This window comes from Schistocerca americana, chromosome 4 (assembly GCF_021461395.2).
Source record: "Schistocerca americana isolate TAMUIC-IGC-003095 chromosome 4, iqSchAmer2.1, whole genome shotgun sequence".
NCBI lineage: Eukaryota > Metazoa > Arthropoda > Insecta > Orthoptera > Acrididae > Schistocerca > Schistocerca americana.
Window position 1 is genome coordinate 481,324,770 of NC_060122.1, and position 22,805 is coordinate 481,347,574.

Sequence of the window (22,805 nt, forward strand, 5' to 3'; positions counted from 1 at the left end):
TCTTTCATTCATTGAATACTGTATTAATCTCATTTTCCAAATATTGCAATTAAATTTTGCCATATTGTCAACACTACTGTGTGCCACTTTGCTGGTGTTAGTAAATTGTGGTGTACAAACTCATTTGCACAGTGTCCAAAATACAAAGCATTTACATTCTCAGTGCCTATTGCTTATACAGGGTGTTACAAAAAGGTACGGCCAAATTTTCAGGAAACATTCCTCTCACACACAAATAAAGAAAATATTATGTGGACATGTGTCTGAAAATGCTTAATTTCCATGTTAGAGCTCATTTTAGTTTGTTCTTCCACCTACGCTCAATGGAGCACGTTATCGTGATTTCATACGGGATACTCTACCTGTGCTGCTAGAACATGTGCCTTTACAAGTACGACACAACATGTGGTTCATGCACGATGGATCTCCTGCACATTTCAGTCGAAGTGTTCGTACGCTTCTCAACAACAGATTCGGTGACCGATGGATTGGTAGAGGCGGACCAATTCCATGGCCTCCACGCTCTCCTGACCTCAACCCTCTTGACTTTCATTTATGGGAGCATTTGAAAGCTCTTGTCTAAGCAACCCCAGTACCAAATGTAGAGACTCTTCGTGCTCGTATTGTGGATGGCTGTGATACAATACGCCATTCTCCAGGGCTGCATCAGGGATTCCATGCGATGGAGGGTGGATGCATGCATCCTCGCTAACGGAGGACATTTTGAACATTTCCTGTAACAAAGTGTTTGAAGTCACGCTGGTACGTTCTGTTGCCGTGTGTTTCCATCCCATGATTAATGTGATTTGAAGAGAAGTAATAAAATGAGCTCTAACATGGAAAGTAAGCGTTTCCAGACACATGTCCACATAACATATTTTCTTTCTTTGTGTGTGAGGAATGTTTCCTGAAAGTTTGGCTGTACCTTTTTGTAACACCCTGTATAGTAGCAAGTCCTTATTTCTACTTCCTGATCGAACCAGACACTTCAGCTGCATTTTTTTTTACACTCAACCTTTTGTTCTTTGAACTGTGTTTTAACACTGATGATTTAACCCCGAAATTATAGCATTTGCCATGAAATTCTGCCTTGAGCACTTCACACTATTGCAAAATTAAGTAAAGAGTTCATTTTTTGTGTGTTTTAATTCATCCCATACTTCATGTAGGAGGTTATACCCAGATGAGTGAAAAATCTCACCTGATAGCTCGCATGTAGTTGGCTATACTGCGATTGCGGGGTTGCAGTAGTTGCCACCGCATACGCCCACAACTCCGAAGTACGTTTTGTAAATGTAAGCTACAATCAACATTTATACGTGAGTGCAACAAATTACATTTTTCTAACAGTGGAGAGAATGACAACATATACTAAGCGTTTGATAGTGTATGAAACTGGGAAATAAAAACACCCAAAGTTAACGACAATATGTATGAAAACTCGTTCCAAATGGTTACTGTAATAGCTGCGTGTAAAAGTCGTATAATAATGTAAACCTAAGCATACTGAGTAATATGCTACCCGCACTCGTAGAAAGAAATAAAGCAAAACAGGCATAGCCTACTCGATTGCAGGGAGAAATAATTAATTCTGTATTCATTTACACTCGCCAATTTGCGATGTCAATGGTGCAGCTCCAACAAGTTCTCTTTCACTATCGTTGGAATCGGCGCCAAAACCATTGTCATCATCATTGAGAGAAATCATTAATTGTTAGTTTTCATTTATAATGCCGTCTATAGTCTCTGCTTCTCTTAAGAGTTCAGCAACATGGTCTACCTTCTTCCTCCATGAGATAGTGTCTACAGTAGAAAGCCTTTCACATAGCAGTCTTTCCAATTCCACTGTAGTAAAAGTCTTGTTACTTCTAATGTACACCTTGACTTCACTCCAAACCAATTCAATTGGATTAAAATGGCAGTGTTAATGTGGTAGCCTAATTACCAAGTGACCCTGTTCGCTTGCAATTTCATCTGCAAGGTATTTAGGCATCACAGTCTTATTTTGTTTAATGAGCGAGTATAACAACAGCTTTGTCATGCTCATGTCCACAGCAATGTCTCTCTCCTCTAACCTCTGCACCATAGTTTCTTTACAGTCACTAGTGGTGGGAGTTTCATCTAAAATCATGGAATGTTACAGTGCATTGTCCATCACAAACCCTGTCAGAACACTAAACTGGAACAACAGATTTTTAAATCACTGCAGAAATTGTGGGTGGTTCATATCCTCATGATAGTCAATGGTTTTTCCCAGTCTAAAAATTAAGTTCAGGCACAAAGCTGTTTGAAGCTCCTGCATGGGCCACAATTAATCAGGATCCCCTTCCTGTTGGCTGATGTCATCTGTCCAGCATTTCTCAACTGATTCTTCAGTGTTGACCCAGGTTTTATCTAACCATTTGACTGAGTGTATGTCCTTTCCTACAATTTTGTTTAAGAAAATGGTACGAGCTGCAATGACTTGAGCTTTCTCAAGTAACAGTTTTCATCCATCTAACTTCTTAAAACGGAATCCCATACTTTTTAATACCATCTTAAGTGGTGATTTTGTCCCTGAAAAAAGTTCATTTTCTTTTAAAGAAATTAGCAACTTCGCTATTGTGGGGTATTCTTTCCGTATCCGTATATGTGCCGATGAATTGCATCAGATTGGAAAGAATCAATATCTGTAACAGGATGAGGCTACTTTCTTTCCTTTCCAGGAGTGCTTAAACACACAGTTTTTTCCTCACAGAGGCTTTCTTCCACGCTGTTTACTTCAGTGTCTTGTAAGTCTTGAAGTAGCACCCCTTCCCTTATAACTGTTCTTTGACTGAGTTCTAGAGTTTTTGAGGTACGCTCTAAAACTTTATCAGCAGGAATCAGCACGTGCCCATGAACAGAAACAAATTCTTTTTCTTGCTCGCAAAACTAGCGCGTCCTTCATAACAATTCCAAACCCTGACAATTTAATGGCAATCCACAGTGCAACGGATCGTCGCTTGGTGAACAACATAGTTTTGGAGACATTGTTTAATAAACAGAAACTGTAATTGAGGCAGTAACACAACGTAACACAAAAGCAGGTGTTCGCACAGTAACATACAGTGTTTACACGGTAGCTGGCAATGTGGTAGTGTTGACACCGGAACCAGCTTTTGTTCGGTGCTGTTATTGGTTCAGAAGATGCAGTGCCTCACTTTCCTCACTTGTTTCAGTTATATAGCCAACTTTACAGCACTTTGGGAGTGTCCATGAAGTGACATGTTTCAGCAGCCTGGGTATATTTCCTGCATTGATATTCTTATTTAAACTCGGAAGCTGTTAGTGCCTGAATCTGTGCCTCTATTAATGACTTCACACATAATTATGGGTTGGATAACGGTCATTATTGTGGCCAATTTCACATTATTGTTTTCACTAATTTGACTACTTTCTTATGGCTCTGAATACAAATACAGTCATTGTTCTTTGTACTGTTAGCCATAGTTGATCCCATTCACTTAAGTCCATCACAGATAAAAGTAGTTCATAACTATCCTCAGTAATATTTAAAACAACAATCAATGCTGCTGGGTACTGTGAGACACTGCAAAAATTGCGCCGTGCGATTCAGAACAAGAGTAGGGGGTATGCTGTCAGAGGGGGTGCATTTGCATCAGGATAATACTCGACCGCACACCACTAAAGCCACCAATGAGCTCATCACAAAATTTGGATGGGGTATTGTCAAACACCAACCTTACAGCCCGAACTTAGCCCCTTCAAAAGCTCATACACAGTATGTAAAAATATATTAACCTCAGTGGCGATGATGTAGAAAAAATAGTTAAGGTCTGGACTTTCCAAAAATGTATGCATTCATGAAATAAACATGTTTTACACTGTGGAAAAAAAAGGTACCTTATTTTATGGACACCTCTCATACCAACTTGTGGTAAGACAGAACAATCTTAGGACAATACTGAAAACATTGTTAACCAACTGCCTCAAACGAACAGTAAGACAGATCATTTCTCGAAAAATGTTTTAGACCCCCTGGCTACCATCAGGATATATCTTTTGGGTGCAGCAACATAGAGCAAGGTAATCGAGGTTTGTTTGACACATGTATCATGGGATTGTTAAAAAGTTTGAATCGGCAGGAGCTTGAAGATAGATGTAACATAAATTATCCCATGGAAGCCTATTTTGAAGTTTCAGGAACCAGTATTACATGAAGAGTGTAAAATTCTGTTTCAGCTCCGTGCGTATTACTCCTGCAGATATTGCAAAGGTGAGACTAGGCTAGTTACAGTGTGCACACATGCAAAGAAGCATTAATTCTCCCCATGCTCCTTATGCAGTTATGGCAGGAAGAAACTTTTGTCATGTGAGACAATTCTAAGTATTATGTGCCATGTACTTAATTGGTTTGCAGAGTATGTATTTAGGTATAGACACAGTATTTTATGAATGACGTGTGTGGTAACAGTGTGATCTAAAGTTTAGCCCTGCAGTGAAATGTGGTAAGGTAAGTTCTGGCAGAATGTAAATAATTTAGAAGTAAAGGACACCACTTAACTAATTGTATGAGTGTTTAGTCGTCGACATGCATTTTGTCTTCAGCAGGCATACTGTGTGTGTGTGTGTGTGTGTGTGTGTGTGTGTGTGTGTGTGTGTGTTTTGATAGTATCAAACAAGCAGTGTTCCATGTTTCTTCACATCTTTAACAAGCTACGAGGGTAATCCCAAAAGTAAGGTCTCCTATTTTTTATTAGTACAGAGCTCTGTTTGTGTGGCAGTTAGTCACACTATTATGAAGAGTGCATCACATGGTGTGTGTAAACATGCGCAAACCGCGCTGAGGCACTCAGTCTTGGCTTGGCAGCCATTGATAATGAAGCTCCCGTTGGATGTTACTGACAAGTGCAAATTGCACGCAGTTATTCGGTTTTTGAATGCAAAGGGCACTGTGCCAATTGAAATCCATCGCCAATTGACAGAAGTGTATGGTGAGTCGTGCATGGATGTCAAAAATGTTCGTAAGTGGTGTAGAGAGTTTGCAGGTGGTCGGACGGAAAATTAACCATGAACAAAGGAGTGAGAGACCGTTAATTTCTGAGGAGACAGTGTTGAAGGTTGAGCAAACCATGTGTGAAGATCGGCGGATACCCTGGGTGATCTCTGCACGTTGCTTCCTGAGGTTTCCTGAAGAACCACTCACAGAGTTTTAGCGGAAACATTGAACTACCAGAAGGTGTGCGCAAGATGGGCGGTATGCATGCTGATTGAGGACCACATAAGGCAACGAGTTGATGCTTCCTGCACATTTCTTCACAGCCTTGCAGCCGAACAGGACAACTTTCTGGACTCAATTGTCATGGGTGACGAAACCTGGGCTTACCACTTTACACCTGAGACCAAGCAACAATCACACCAGTGGTGGCATCCTTCTTCGCCAAAACCGCGGAAATTCTAACAAACACAGTCTGCTGGTAAAGTCATGACAACCGTTTTTTGGGATCGGAAAGGGGTATTGTTGGCCAACTTTATGCCCACTGGGACCACAATTAACTCTGACAGGTACTGTGAGACTCTGAAAAAACTCAAACGGGCAATTCAGAACCGGAGAAGAGAAATGTTGAGCAAGGGCATACACATTCTCCATGACAACGCTTGTCCATACATCACTCGGCAAACCGTTGCTCTCCTGCAACAGTTTCAGTGGAACATAATCACCCACCCACCCTATAGTCCTGACTTGGCACCCAGTGACTATCACCTGTTCCCTAAGTTAAAAGACCATTTGGCTGGAAAGCAATTCAGCTCCACCAACGAGATGAAAGAAGAGGTTCATAACTTTCTGAACAGCATGGCAGCGAGCTGGTATGACATGGGCGTACAGAAACTGCCACAGCATCTACAAAAGTGTGTTGACAGAAATGGTGATGATGTTGAAAAATAGCTAAATATTCAAGCTGTAAACTGATGTAGACCATTGTGGAAATAAACAGGTCTATGTACTTATAAAAAAAAAAGGGAGAACTTATGTTTGGGATTACCCTTGTATAATGTGCTCGATATACTTTCTAACAATTGTACCTTTCGCTGAGCCTGTTGTTCTTGTTTTCACTGTTTCTTGAACGAGTATTTTCATTTTGCTTAGTAGAAGATCATGACCAGTATCCAGTTCTGTCCCTCAGTATGTCCTAATACATGGAAAACGAGATTTTCTTATTCACTTTTTACACTGCATAACTAAACACTTATTCTGTATGGTTTGATGTGGTCTGCCACAATTTCCTCTTCTCTGCCAATCTCTTCATCCCAGAGTAGCACATGAACGCAACATGATCAGTAATTTGTTGTATTTATTCCAGTCTGTCTTCCTCGTCCAAATTTTGCCTTTTACTGTTCCCTCTAGTATCAGTTATTTCCCAATGTTATGGCACATTTTCTGTCATCCTGTCCATTCATTTACTCATAGTTAATCTTTACTACACACATCTTCTCTTGCAAAGCCTTTGGATGTCTTAATGACTTATGCCTATGTTCAGTATTTTTTGTGGCGAGGAATGATGTGTTCTCCAGTGTCATTCTAGTTCTCGTAAAACCTCTTTGTTTCATCCGTGATTTCTTATTTTACTTCCAAGGTAGCAGAATTCTTTCAGTTTGTGGACCTCAGTTTTTATAAGATTGTTGCTAATCTCATTTCTGTTGCTCTTCAGTACTTCAGTCTTTCTGTGGTTTGCTTGGTTTGTACTATATGCACAGTAGCTGTTCATTCCTTTCAACAGGTTCTCCTATTCTTCCACATTCAGAATGAATTTTATGTTGTTTCTGTATTGTATGATCACAAGTCTTTCAAAGTTGTGCCAAACTTTGCCTCTAATACTGGATCCACTATGTCTTCTAGTTCAGCATCCATTTCTTCTTTTGTCACATTAGCTGACAGTTCTTACCCTTGGTGGAAGCATCTAATTTTCCACATCACAGCTATTGGCTTTCTCCTGTGTATTTAATAGTATGATTAGTTTCGCAAACTTAATGTTCACACTTTTGCTGTAAAACTCACATAATTTATTTTGCCTACCTCTGATGGATCTGTCTTTGCAAAGAACTCTCTCTCTCTCTCTGTCTCTTTTTGTGATTTAAACTGCTGTATTCATTTTTCTTTTCACGTGAACTTGTTTTATATTTTCTTTTAAAGTAAGTGAAATGAAATATTTCTTGGTTACACCCAGTTTATTTGTAGTTACTCTTAAAGCCCTCAGTGTTGCAGCTGAGTTACTTGTAGAATGCACTAGATAGACAAAGCTAGTGTTTTTTTTTTTTTTTTTTTTTTTTAGTAATTTGACATATGGGGAATTAATAGAAATAAAACTAGTCATTAGCGTACCTCGGTGCAAAAATTTTCTGAAACCAAGTGATCATCGTGCAGTCTATTAAGGGAGAGCTAATAACAGAACTTCTTTTTTGGCTTCTTATTTTTAGTTGTACCACCACCGCCAATACTGGAACCACAATTTTTACGTTTGCTTAAGTACAATGCTTGCATAACTCTGTTCACTGAATTTCAGTTTCTTTAATGTTTGATTATTATATTGTTTCATATCTTATTGCCAAAATCAATTAGTCTTGGTTACTGTTGATAAATTAATGCAGTAAGGTTATTCTGAAACTGATACTACTTTATTCTGGAAAGTAACGAAAACTGAATAATAAAAGAAAAATATTTGTTTTAGGCATTGCCAATCACCAGCAAGTGGGAAAACCTGCAGCTAGCAGACACAGAAATATCGTCAGTGCGCCGCCAAACTGCATTTATGGGTAATTTTTGTGATGTATAGTAGCTACTTTAGCTCTTAGCCTGAATCCAGATTTTGTAAAACGTGGTGTAAAAACAAAGGTTGTGACGAAGAGTAAGAGGATCATCAGAAGTCCAATAAGAAATGGAGAATATGAATTTATACTTGCAATGCAATGAGTAAACATGTGCTTTAATATCGGTCTTTAATGCCTTGATGATATGTAAACTTGCTCATTTGTGAGAGGCAGCGCACATTACATTGATTTTTATTTTGCTGTAGCACTTTTGTGTTGGGAGTGCCTTTTGGGGTTGCTCTCACTTTCTTAACCCTATTAAATTACTTTGCTGTGGCCTCTAGTCATTATTCAGTAACGCCTTACTAAGATCTGCAGTATTTGGTCAAACTATATTTTCAATTTCATTCAGGACATAATAATATAGTAATCCAGATTTATGATATGGAATAACCACTGATATGTAGACAGCAGCACAGTGTACTTTAAACCATGTAAATCATGTATTACCCCTAATCACACCATATTTTGTTGTTCAAATTTTTAAGACGCAGAGTAAGAAAATTTCACAATTTATGTAGGTATTTTGATTTGTAATGCTTCACAAGATTATATCTCATCACTTACAGTTTATCGGCTGGTGCATCATTAGTTTCTCTGTCACTTTTAGCACACATTTAGAAAACTCCAATTTCTGTTAAACAGAGTTCCTCTCTATTTGGAAGGTATACAAAAAATTGTAGGAGTGGGTATATGAGTGTAATCTTGTTAGCTTACGAACTGATTTTTAGTAGTGTGCCACATCTGTAGAATATGTTCATAGTACATTGTTCAAAAGAATTAGGGGAACACGTGTACCAACATCCACTGTGTGAGATCTATTGTCATCTGTTGGCTTTGTTATGCGTTAATGTCAGGTGACCAATAGAAGAAAGTGAGCACCGGTGTCCCAATGTTTCCCAGTGAGGTACTCAGATGGCAGTCACCCTCTGAGGACGTTGTAGTCAACCGAGCAAATTCAGTGTGCCACCTTAATGCGGTGAAAGTTGCAAGGGCAATCTGTTTTATCCAAAAAGGATGGACTTTTGGCTGTGTTGCTGCAGATGCCAATGCCTCTCCATGTCATGAATAGGTTGTGGAAACACTACATGGAGACAGGTCAAGGTCGCAGACACATTACAAACACCACGTAAAGACAGATATCTGACCATCTCTATGTTGCAACATCATACGGATACTGCCAGAGCACTTCAAAACAATCTAAGAAGGGCCACTGGAGCTGCCATTGCCTGATCAGAATATAATGAACAGGTTAAGAGATGGACCATATGACCCAGACTCCTGTTAGCATACCCCCACTTGACGCATCATCTTGCAGCTCGCCATAGTTCTGTCATTCCCATGTCAACTTTAAAATTTGTCACTGGCAAAATATGTTACTCACTAACAAGTCCAGATATCCTCTGATACAAGATGATAGCCATTTCCATCTGCGGAGACAGTCAAATGTTAGTTTTTTTTATATTGTGGGGAGGCTTCAGTGTTGACAGCTATACGGATCTTGTCAGTCTCCACAGTCACGTTACTACCAGGCAGTACACTGAACAGGTCCTGTTGGGCCTTGTGGTGGCTGTTGCACACAATGATGGCCTCTAATTCTTTCTAATGCCACTGCCCATGTGACAGGTGTCAGCAAGGTTCACATCCAAAGCCCGGACATTTAAGTAATGGAATGGCTGTCGGTGAGTCCCGATCTAAACCCCATTGTGCTGTGTGGGTCATGCTTGGCAGACTTGTTTCGTGGTCATCCTGTTCCACTCCAGACTCGCAAAGGACTCCCATGGGCTCCCATTGAAGAATGAGAATGGATCCTGCAGTGTGGTCTCCATAGACTTACGTGGAGCAGGCCACATAGTTGGCAGGCACTGCTCGTGGACGGCACACACATTATTCCAGCTATCAAAATCCAATGAGCCATATCCAGGATGATGAGATGAATGATAGTTTCCACTTTGTTTTTGACATCGGTTAACATTTCAATTCTTATTACGTAAATGGTCAAGGACGTAACAATGATTCATTGCATTCTTAATCTGTGAGAGATGAAGGTATAAGCAGTCCTCAGTTATTGCTCAGTGGAGTATGGCAGACATCTAAACTCCTATTCCCCTATTTCTCTTGAGCAGTGTATATATGTTACTCCAAGTTTTCACATTGTTGCTGAAGCCCTATTATTACCTTAGGTGAAAATGTGAAAATGTGTTACTCAGAAGAAAAGGATGGGGGATATTTACGGGCACTCTGGACACTCTTGTATAGAACATGAGAAGTTCTACTAGAGAGAATAATCAGTGTTTTGTTTGCCAGCAAAGTAATTTTTGTACAAAAGTAGTATTGCGTAGTTATTGTTACTAATTCAAGAAAAACTCCAGTATTATTACTATGTTAGCGATATCTTGGAGTTGATTATATCTCAGACTAATTTTTTGAATCAGTGTGAGCTATGAAAGGAAGGCACAGGAAAGGCAAATAGAAAAGTTTGGTTTGCTTGATGCAGTCTGAGAAAATGTATAGTGTCTGCAACTGCAGTATTTAGGACCCCCTCGTGACTTATTCTTAAATACTCATCCATTGTTTTGGATCCCTACGAAGTCAACTTATGAGAGATACAAAACATTAGGGACATCATTCTAATGAATAGCTTTACCAATATGAATGCCATAGCAGTGCATAGTGAATTTAATGACAGTCATGTGGAAACTTGTTTTACTAATGTTGGAATGCTTACATCATTTGACCTTTACCATATGGCACTAAGGAATGAATACAGAAAGCAGATTCAAATTGATATAGGTTGTCGTACTTAACGCACAAATGAAGAGGCTTGAATAAGATAGACTACCATGGAGGTGTTCAGAAAATGAGTCTTTGGACTAAAGACTACAACATAGAGATATGATGAAATACTAACACTATTCTTCAGGTGTGTGTAACATTAAGAGATGGCAGACATTCTTACTGCTTGGACTACTAGTGTTCCAGCTGTTAAACAGTAATAACTTTCACAGCAATGAGTATACCAATGAAAGCAATCAATTTTTGACCAAATAATTTAATTGGATGGATAAAAAATCTACTCACCAATCAGCAGCAAAAAACATAAAAGGAGGTTTTAATTAGGCAATCTTTCAGAGCCAATGGCTCTTTCAGTTAGAAGGGTTGAAGGGGAAGGAAGAGGGGTGAAGCAAAAAGACTGGAGAGGTCTAGGAAAAGGGGTGGGTTTCGGGAAAGTCACCCAGAATCGTGGGCCAGGGGAGACTTACTGGACGGGATGAGAAGGAAAGACTGATAGTTGGGGACTGCATCAGATGGGATTTGAAAATCTGAGAGCTTTTCAAGGTGGAAGACAGGATAGTTCGCAAGACAGAGATTGCTTTTGAAACATCATGTGAGAGTTAATGAGAGTCAAAAGCTAAGTGCAATGTATGTAACACGGGTGGGAGAGGATGGCAAAAAATAGACAGTTAAGACAATGAAAGACGTAGGAAACTAAAATGGAGTGAAGAAGAGTAGTTGCTGTGAAGAAATACTAAGATGGAAGAATTTAACGTAAATAAAGACGAGGTGGGTGGTGAGAACCAAGGACATTGTAGTGCTAGTTCCCACCTGCGGAGTTTTGAGAAACTGGTGTCTGGGGAAGAATCTAGATGGTGTGTGTAGTGAAACAGGCTCTGAGATCATGATGGTCATGTTGTAAAGCATGCTCTGCAACAAGATAATGTATGTTTTCAGTATACATCCTCTGCCTATGCTCATTCATCCTAATTGATAATTTGGTGGTAGTCACGCCAATGTAAAAGGCTGAACAATGTATATATAACAGCTGGTTTATGACATGTGTTGTTTCACAGGTGAGTTTCCCTTTGATAGTATATGTTTTGCCAGTTACTAGGCTGGAATAGGTGGTAGTAGGAGGACGCATAGGGCAGGTAAAATCTCAGAGTAATTTCATTTCATGTCAGGGCATGATTTTAGAAAGTCATGGCCTTGTCGAAGTAGCTGAATAGTATATTCCAGACCAAGAAAATACCGAGTGAACAGCGGTGTGCTCCGAAGGTGTTGTTTTGGAGGGATCCACAGTACCAGGATTGTATGTGATTGCTTGGGATATCTGCTTCCAAATGAGGCTGGGGGGGGGGGGGGGGGGTGTAATTGTCAGGTGAAGGCTGAGGTGAGAATAGTGGTATATTGCTGTACAGTGTCTGCATTCGAACAAATACATTTGCCTCGAATGCCAAGGCTGTATGGGAGGGAATGTTTGATATGGAAAGGATAGCAACTGTTGAAAGGAAATGTAACTATTGTTGTTTGTTGGTGGGTTTAATGTTGACAGAAGTATGTGGCTGGCCTTCAGTGAGGAAGAGATCAACATCAAGGAAAGGGGCACAGGATTCAGAAGAGGATCATGTGAAATTTACTTGGGAGAAGGTATTCAGAGATTCCAGGAGAAGTCAGCCTCACCTTGAGTCCATAAAGTAAAGATGTCGTCAATGTATCTAAACCAAACCAGGGGGTGAAGACTTATAGATCCCAGGAAAGCCCCCTCCAAGCAACCCATGGAAAGGTTGGTCTAGGAAGGAGCCATCCTCGTTCCCAAGGCAGTACCCCTTATCTCTTTGTATGGCTGCTCCTTAATTATGTAGTTGTTGGAGAGTATAATGTTGATTAAGGTGAATAGGAAGGATGTCATAGGTCTGGAATCATGTGGGTGCTGACAGGGAATATTCAGAAGCAGATCAACCATGTGCATGGGGGATGTTGGTGTAGAAGGTGGTGGCATCAATGGTGACAAGCAAGGGCACAGATTTCAGACAATCTAGGAAATGGTTGGTATCGTTGATATAGGAGGGAAGTTTTTGTACTATGGGTTGCAAGTGTTGATCAACTAAGGCAGATGTATGTTCAGTGGGTGCTTTGAAGATAGCAGCCATAGCACAGCCAGGCTGAGTGGGTTTGTAAATCTTATGGATAAGGTAAAAGGTGACGGGTGTGTGGTTTGGGTGGGGTGAGAAGTTCTATGGATTGAGGTGTTAGTCTTTGTGGAGGAGGCTGAGGTTTTACAGAGGGACTGCAGGTCAGTTCAAATCAAAGGGATTTGGTATTTTGATGGCAGACACTGTATGTTGAGGGGTCAGACAGCTGGCATAGACCTTTACTAACATACTCTTTTCGGCCAACTACTGTAGTGATAAATCTTTTGGCTGCTGGGAGGATAACGATGGAGTCATCAGCTTCTAGGGAACTTAGATCCTGGAGTTCTGCAGAGGACAGGTTAGTGTCTTGTTGTAGGGAGTTGAGAAAGGTTTGTGAAGCAATAGTGGATGTGAGGAATTCTTTGAAGGCTTGTAAGGGGTGATTTTTGAGGTTGTGATGGTGGATCAAGTTGGGATCATGGTTGGAACTGTTCATGGCAGGGTTTAATGTCAGGTTTGCTGTTGGAAAGATTTTGGGAATGGGTTGCAAAGTGATATTTCCAGTTGACATTATGTGTGAAGGAAAGTAGGTCCTTCAGCAAAGCAGCATGATCAAATGCAGGTTTAGGACTGAAAGTGAGAATCTTAGATAATACAGGTATTGCATGGTGAGGCATATAGGTCACAGATTATCCCCGTAAGAGAAGGGATTGCTGTATCTGAAACTGTAAAAGAGCCTGTGTAGAGTAGGATTACATTCGGAAACAGGGACTTTCACTGTTACGCCTTTTGGAGTTTCAAGAAATAGAATGTGGGACCTTAGTTTTGGTAATGCAAAAGGCATGCTTTCGGAAAGAACAGATGTAATAAGAGATGGGATTAATCATGATAAGAGAGGACAGTTTGGAGTGTTAGGAATTGTGGGAGTGGCAAAAAAGGTAAGCAGAGAGAGGATAAAAGATGAAAAAAGGAAGAAAAACAAGGGGAAAAAAATCAGAAAAATTCATATGGAAATCATGAGAACAGACAATGGTTAATAAGAGGTAATGAGTGAGTGATCTGTATGATAAGAGAAAAAATTATTAGATGAAAGGAAAAAAATCTGTTATGTACAATGGACTTAGCTTTTCACTCTTATTAACTCGTACACGATGTTTAAGCACTTATCTCTGTCTTGCATATTCTCCTGTCTTCCTTTAAGCTCTCAGGTTTTCAAATCTCGTCTGATGCAGTCCTCAACAATTGGTCTTTCCTTCTCATCTTGTTCGGAATATCGTCCCTGACCTGCGGTGGTGAGTGTTCCGAAAATCTACCCCTCTTCCTAGACCCCTCCAGCCCTTTTCTTCCACTCCTTCCCCTTCCCATTCAACCCTACTGCCTTAAGATGGAGCCACTGGCTCTGAAAGCTTGCCTAATTATAACCTTTTATGTGCGTGTTCTGCCACAACAGTGTTTGTTAGGCTGTCGCTCATACACACACTGCCCAGCAGATAATGAAAATTCACCCTGCAGTCACGACTTCAGTGATTTCTTGGCTCCCAATGATTTAGCTGGATGCAGTCTCCGGCAGCAGAACTTTGTGCCAGGGAATTTGTCGACCGCTTAATAGCTGTTATAAAAGGATAAATCTATATTGTGACTAAGTAGTGAAGATACCTTTTAATAAATTCAACTGTTGCGGTATTTTATTTATAGTCTAATGGAGATTATTTTTCGGATATATCTCATTAATGTAATAAGATTGCCGATATGACATTCCACAGAACTAAAATAACCAGTTTTGCCCATTTTGTAAGAGCATGACAAAGTTTTCAAACCAGAAAAGTTACCCTATTCCATTTTGAACTGTCGCTGGTTTTTTTTTAATTCTGTGTGAAGTTTGGCATGTAATTTCGTAGCTGGTTTGTACTGTGGTTGAAAGTAAGCAGGAGTCCCTTCCCTGCATCATTGCCCATTAAGTCCATTACGCTGTAAACCTCTGTTAATCAGTTTAAGGTTTTCCGTAAGTAATAGGTGTTGATATTGCTCTCTGGTGTTGCTTTGAGTGGTGGCACTTACCTTCCGATGAGGTGGTGATGTTGTCATTACCTGAAGAAAATGTACATATGCTCTTTCAGTGATACCATCGAATTCAGTGCCTGAGAGCCCAGTAATGAATTGTGCAGTGTAAATTTTGAAGTAAATTTAAGGCAATGAAAGTTGCTAGGCAGATCAGAGCTTGGACGAGCTGGCTGGCAGGCAGGCAGAGACTGACTGAATTTGTGTGGTGTTTGCATCTGCTTCCCCCATTGTTACAAAGTAGTTAAATCATCTTGCAGGTTCGTTGTAGCCATATGAAGAATAAAGATGTATTCATTGTTACATATGTGGAACTTTTACTCTTCGATAACTCATTTTTAGAGGTTTTCTTTGAACCTTTGAGACACTTGTTGTGGTAAGTTGTCCTAATGAAATTAAATACCATAATTTGCTTCTATAAAGATTTAAGCATTTATTGCCACGGTATGAATTTAAATTCTCAATAAATCCATTAACGTCTTCATATACGATATGAAGTCCGTCACCAGTAAATATTCTCATTATGATATTGCTTATTAACTTCACATATTCAGAGAGGTCGGAGCATCTGTTATCGAGAAAGGCTGATACAGAAGTAACCAACTTCAGTTTGACATGTGGCATGATACTTAGTTTTTTATTATTCATTGTTCCTTACAGTTAAATTTTAATTAACTCAGTGGAGTCAGAGGTCTGCAATGCTGTGTGGTCACTGGTCATGACATAAGTGTGGTGATTTCTAGTAAGACATGTATGCCTACTGTAATGAAGATGCTGCTTTTGGAATGTTGCTTCATGCGCTAGTCATAAAACAGAAATAAGACAGTTGATAATGTGTTTCACATAATATTGTGACACAAACTTGTTTAATAAATACATATAAAATCATTTTGAGATATGTTTTTTAGGTCTTCTCACGTATAATCAGTTAAATGGAAAGCAGAGTGAAAGCAATGATGCCTTATCACATGGGAATGTGTTTTTTATGAGTTATTTTTTTCAAATGTTTGTAGCTAATAGAAGAATAACTTTGTAAGAGACTGTCCCAAGTTTATTTTGAGAAATAAACTTGAATCTCTCTCACTTTTCCAGTATTATTTAAATCCGTGCCTACAAGTTCCTTTTAGCTTGGGTAGAAAAAAGCAAAGGTTTTCTACATATCAATATATACTCAGAATGCCACAGCACAGTACATGTGAGGTTATTGTGTACCAGTATTATCAATTTAGCCCTATTCAATTGCATTTATAGAGAGGGGAAAAAGACTTTCTGCATGCCTTGTTTTGTTGCAGTTACTTGTCTTATTTTCACAGTCGAAGAGGATGTAGATCATTTTATGCAAAGGAGACATCAGGATTGCTCGCAGCCTTCTGAAAATGCCACTTTATGAAATTCATGCAGCATTGTTTTGTGAGATTAACGGTCTGCCTTAAAATATTACCTGAAGTGTCCATTCTTCTTTTGCAAGGCAGTGCTGAATTATTAAAATTTTAGGTGAACATTTCTGAAGTTTGATGTCTGCTGTCATGCCTACTTGATGAGGACTCAAATTCTGAAGCAGTATTCTAGGGGTTGACATGTGTGATTTTTCTAGTGTCCTACCAACAAGTTTAAATATTCCATTCACTTCTTATTACATATTTTGTGTGTTTGTACGATTGCATGTCTGATCTCTATAGTTGAGAGTACTAAACACTAGATCACGGAGGCAGCCAGTGTTCTAATGCCAGAAATTGATTTTTCTGAAGTGGAGAGGTTGCAGTATTCTGAGTGCAGCTGCAAGCCAGCTGTTGAAGTGGTGTCAAATCAAAATAGTTGCAACAGGCTGGGAGCACCACAGACTTTGTTTAGAAGAATCGCTAAATATTTAAATGAAGTCAGCTTCAGAAATTGGCCCCTAATTTTTAATCGGACATTATTGGGTTCCGCATTTTTATTATGAGCAGTATCTTTCATTATACACATTCAGATTTGTCATTGAGTACACAAAGCGGAAATGCTGTCGAAATCATTCTACATTTACTTATGGCCAGTCATTGATGATGCTTTTCTGAAAACAATATCATTAATGAATGACCATACATGATAAATTATTTATGTATATTGAGGATATCAGCAATCCTGTAATGCTTCTGTGTGACACACACAACGTTACTTCAACTTCTAAAAAATCCAGTTTGCAGTATAGCTTACTGGGTGCTGTAAGTCAAAAATTATTTGAATCAATCACATTTTCTTAAGATGCTCTGTATAATAGTGTCTTGGTTCACTTGCACACTTAATGTAGTTTTATTTTTTATGTGTATATATTTATGCAGATGTTTTCTCTTATTTGTGCAATATCAAATTACTAAAATATTTTCATTGTAAATTTAATGTTTCAGGTCAAAAACACTGCCTGAAACAATAACTCAGGCAAAGAGGACATGTCTACTTCGAAGTAGCTGATCTGAGGAAATTTGTATAACAAGTATACATTGTAATATATTACCTTTTGTATTTTTTATTTTGTATTTATCTTTTGTATTTTATTTCTTCATATAGCAGTTATTATACTATGACGTAGTGAATCATGTTTATATAGATAATTTATGGACATTTATAATCACCGAACACTGTAAATAATTAGTACAGACCAATGAGGCAAAAATGAATTTTAAGCATAGCATTTTATTTTTCAATTTGTAGAAAACTTTGAACTGTCACGTGTGTTTTTTTTTTTCCTGTACTTGCATACTAAATTATATATAAATGTAAATAAAGGTGTTATAAATATACTGTTTATATTTTGTTTCTAGATCCTCTTGCTCTGCTTCTGTAGAATTTTAGTGGTCTATTAATAGGCTTATATACTTAATTTTTGGAAAGCTCATTGTACGACCAGTTATCCAATAAGTAAAATGCATTTGCAAGGTGACCTCAGGAAAGTTACTTTAACAAGTAAGAAAGTGCTGAATATAACCCCTTCCTGCTCTTGTATTCGGTTGTCTGTCCTGATTCCTAATAATCTGTTTTTTTAGATTGTTGCAAAATACTGTCAAAACATTTTGGGTCAATTATTTTTAATTTTCTTTCTTCCCCTTCCTGTAATAATACTACCAAGACTTCCCCTGTGCAATTCTTGTTTTGGGGTTCCATTTCGTCATGGACTGATTTATATGTTAAGGTGTTTCAGAGAGAGAATAAAGTCACCATGAGTCAGGACATTAATTTTGATGAGCTCCATGCTGAGATAATGTAAGTTTACAGAAAAGTCAGTCAGTTTTTCTTCTTATTTGTTGGTCCATAACCCTCAGATGTAAAGAGAGATTATTGTTCTGCTGAGGCTGTCTTATCTTGAATTTATTTTATTTCCGCCAATGAAAAATTTCTACTGGATAAAGTCGAAATTGCGATGTTAGGTGTTAACTTTGATCAGTGATACAGTGAACAAGCTCATGGCTGGTACGTCACATCCTAGCCCATAATATGAAACTAAATAAAATATTTACCTGTGACTACTAGAATTTAGTGCATATGTAGTGTTAAAACTACAAAACTCAGTCGCAGATTTTTAAGAGAAACATTTACGGACAGAATACGGAGCACTGATTTCACAAAAAATAGATACTGTGGCACTCTTCAAACTATTAATTGAAGCTAGTATTGAGAAATAAATTTTGGATACATAGTTAGTTGTTATCATTGCCGTGAAGAAAAAAGACTGATAAATCAACTATTATAATTCCCACCAAGACAGAAAATACTGTATTCTTTTTCTAAAGTACAGCACAGAGTAAAACAGTTCTCTCGAAATCAATGCAATAATCATAACAAATAGCACTGTAAAGAAATTCAAATAAAATGTATACCATTCTTCCTCCTCCTAAATCATTTTTAACACAAAGAGGTGAATGAATAAATCTTTCTGCAGTTACAACTGTAATAGTTACTTTTGCCAAGATATAATGTATAAACAACTACTACTACTACTACTACTACTACTACTGATGCCTAAAATGTGAGATTGCCGACATGGTGAATGGCAAGGGCTGCATTCAAAAGCTTTTGTCACTGTCTGCGGATGCTCTGGTATCTGCACTGTTTGTGGAGCTTCAGATTTCTTCACCCATGTCAATATGGTACTGAGAGACAGTTCATGACTGTGATGACCACTATTGAACTGTCATCAATAGACATGCTGCACTTCCATGTTTTGTAATGACTATGAAGACAGGTAACACGGTGCTGCATGTTCCAAAGCCACCTTGCGACTGACATACTGCTGCGACACAAGTTGTGAAGTGGCGCGCGCACACACACGCCATTCCCACCAACTCTCTACCATTCCCCTCACAAGTTACGTGCATACTACTTGAAATAAAACAACCCCTTGTTTTATGTTCCTTTTTCAACACCCTAATGAAATACTGTCCAAAGAGGCAATTCATTGAAAGTTTTGTAATTCCAATTGTATCTAATAAGTGATTTCATATTATTATTATTATTATTATTATTATTATTATTATTATTATTATTATTATTATTATCATCATCATCATCATCATCATTATCATTATTACTTGCCTTTACAGCCTCATTGGACCACTTTAGTCAATCATTTCCTGGTCCTCTTCTTAAGTAAGCGCACGTTTCAGTCTTTCTTAACTGCCCTGTATCTTTTCTTTTGTTCTGATCTTTCCTCATCTGTAAATACCCTTTTCATTGTGTCCCCTTTGTCTACTTTCGGTTTAAACCTTATTTTCTTGTCTTTCAGTTTCTTTAGATTTTCTGTCTTGTTTTCAGATCATTTGAGGTTATATCTAGTAAGAGTTACACCGAATTAAGGTATGTATAATAAACTTTATGTGTCTGCAGAACTAATTACTAAAGTGTAATGTCTAGAAACTGTTCTAGCAGTAAATATATGTATTTGTCTCAAAGTTATCTTTAAGTAGTGGAGGCCAGAGTGATCAATAACAGATACCCCATTATCTCACATTCTTGATGTCATTGAAAACAAGCATAACAACAAACTTTGCAAATTCTCTGTTTAGTCAGATAATCCTTCATTGATTATTTTTGTTGTATTTCAGTCTCCCCCGCCAAAAATTTCGTTACATACTCACATTTGAAATGGGTCAGATGGCTCCATGCCACCCTGTAATTACTGGATAGACAAACCCCCCATGAGTTGTGATGCTCGCCCATATCATGCAAAGTGAAAAAATTAACAGCTACAAAATCCTTGTGGAAGGGCACATTAAATAAGTGACAATAATTCTGTTAAAGCAGTGGTTCGCAAACTTTCTTAGACCATTACTCCTGACTGCAATCAGGCATTAGCTAGTACCCCCCCCCCCCCTCCCACTTTAGTGCCAACAGTGTGCGTGTGTGTGTGTGGGGGGGGGGGGGGGGCAGGGTTGTTAGAATGAATGACGAAAGAATTCGTGGTGCATTGCAAGTGCTACCCACAACTCCTCCTCAGATACGAAAGTAACTATCCACCACAATGGTACGCAACATACTTCCGCTGCATTACTGCTCTTCAATGCAGCACTTGCTTGACCTGCTCACTGCAGCCCCAATCAACCAAGCTATACTTACTGTTTATAAATCACTTGATTGCTGCACTTCTTACTTCTGAACGAGCAGAAATTGGAAGACTTCAGGCTGTTAATGCTTTTGTGTCTGACCACAGCCTCTAATAATAATAATAATAATAATAATAATAATAATAAACACTGTGCACATCACTATAGTAGCCCTAATGTAGTTACTGCTGTGTCTGCTGTCAATTAATTCATTTATCTGACTTGAAATGAGTAAAGAAGCAGTTTCTGGACTACTACAGGAACTATCTACAATTCTGAGAAGTCATTGTTTTGAGATTTGCTTCCACAGCAAGTTTCAATGTGAACAAAATACAGGCTGATTATAACTAAAGTTAAACTTTCAAAACGCTGTAGAAATAACATCAATGGCCAGAATGATGTCAAATTGCAACAGAATATTATCGGAGAAGGGGGGAATCGTGTGGCAGAAGAAAAATACATAGTTACAAAATATAGCAATAGATGGTGCTGTAAGCATCATAATTTGATAGTAGTCAACTACAAATGACAAATAAATCATATGATAATGCCTAAGGTGTATGTTTGACGTTACACAAACTGTACTACTCAGTGTGCATGGGTGATACTGTTGGTTACGTAAGCCCATCCACCACGGCAAGGTCATATCATATCAGATGGGAAAAATAGGTTTTTAATTGTCCTGAGGCCAAAAACCGCATAAAGTGCATCAATCAAAATCAAATCGGATGATTAATTTCTGTGTGACTGGTGCAAAATGTGTTCAATATGCTGCCAACATTTTCTACAAGTTGAAATTGAGAAACAGCATGTTCCACAACTGATCAAAGTGTTTCCAGGGTCACGTTCAGAATGTGTTGCACAATGCATGCCTTCAATGCAGCTAAGTTCGAACACAACATCTTTAAGAAAGCCCCACAGCCAGAAGTCACAGGGATTAAGATCAGGTGATTAGGGCAGCAAGGCTGCAGATAAATGGTTGATAACTCTAGCATTTCAGAAATGGGGTTCAGCAGCTGCTTAACTGGATTTGCAATGTGCGGAGGTGCACCATCTTGCATAAAAATGATCCCATCCACGCTGTTGGAGAGCTGGAATGACGTGGTTGCGCAAAAGACACTCACAGCGCTTACTAGTGATGGTACAGGTAACAGGACCGGAAGCACCTGTCTCTTTGAAAAAATATAGCCCTATGATAAATGATGCTGTAAACCCGCACCATAGAATGACCTTTTCAGGATGAAGTGTAACTGGTTGACTTGCGTGTGGATTTTCTGTGCCCCATATTCGACAGTTCTGTATATTGACGTATCCCGTCAGGTGGAAGCGGCTTCGTCTGTCCACAAAATCTTCCATGGACAATCATTGTCCACCTCCATGCCAGCAAGAAATTCTAAAGCAAAGGTCTCTCTTGCCGGCAGGTCAACAGGAAGCAACTCGTGCATATGCGTAATTTTGAATGGACAGCAAAGAAGGATGTTTCGTACGGTTTTATGCACTGTACTAATATGTATGTCCAATGTTTGGGCAATTCTCTATGCACTACACATTTGCACACCACCACTTGTCTCCTCCCGCATTGCTGTGGCTACTGCTTCCACTGACTTCGAATCAATTCATTTCGTACCTCTACCAGGTTGCTCACCAAAAGAACCAGTCTTTTCGAATTTCTGAATCGTTTTCTCCAGACCCACAGCAGTCATCGGACCAATGCCTTTTTTTCAAACCCTTCATTGTCCGGAACTTCTGCAGAGCGACGTGTGCACAGTCATTATTCTTGTAATACAGCTTTACAAGGAGAGCGCAATCCTGCATGGAGACAGTCATGGCAAACATGGCAGATGCGAAAGGAGGAAAAGCTTGTACCCGGCGTGTTTATATCAATTTCAGTGGGTCATGCGCATGAAAGGTGTTTTCATTTACATAATCTGACACATACACTTCGCATGAAAGGTGTTTTCATTTACATAATCTGACACATACACTTAAATTATTGCATCACTTATCTAATCTTGTTCACTTTTTGTCTCATGTCAATGAGTAATGTTATTGGCTTCTTCACCCTGTGATCAGCATTGAAGTAAGCAGGATGCCATTGCTGACTGCTCTCATCCAGCATAAATCATAAGACTATTATTTTTACTTAAGAATGGTTGATGATGACCAGGATGGAGCAGTTCATGTACTTTATGCAACTACAGTTTTGAAGAATTAAATTAAGATGAAACATACTTCTATGCATTTCTCATTTATCCATTTAGTCAAGCTTCAATCATTCACTGTTACTGACCTGTAGATTTGATCTGTTTTGAAGTAAGAGCTGAGAGAGTAAGACATTTATTGAGTGGTTTTTCCATGTATTGGAAAATACATGATTTTTTACGTGAGAATTATGTTGCCTGTGAGGACAATT

At 38.8% G+C, this 22,805-nt stretch overlaps 1 protein-coding gene across 1 annotated transcript in view; it reads left to right on the forward strand.

Annotated features, from left to right (window-relative positions):
• The window catches only part of LOC124613081 (kinesin-like protein KIP1), a 132,575-nt gene extending 115,042 nt beyond the window's left edge, over positions 1 to 17,533 (forward strand). The window contains exons 13-14 of the mRNA XM_047141667.1: positions 7,710 to 7,794; positions 17,204 to 17,533. Of these exons, the coding sequence (XP_046997623.1) occupies positions 7,710 to 7,794; positions 17,204 to 17,267 (149 nt within the window). The 3' untranslated portion in view covers positions 17,268 to 17,533. The remainder of the gene's footprint in view (positions 1 to 7,709; positions 7,795 to 17,203) is intronic.
• Positions 17,534 to 22,805: the final 5,272 nt, after the last annotated feature.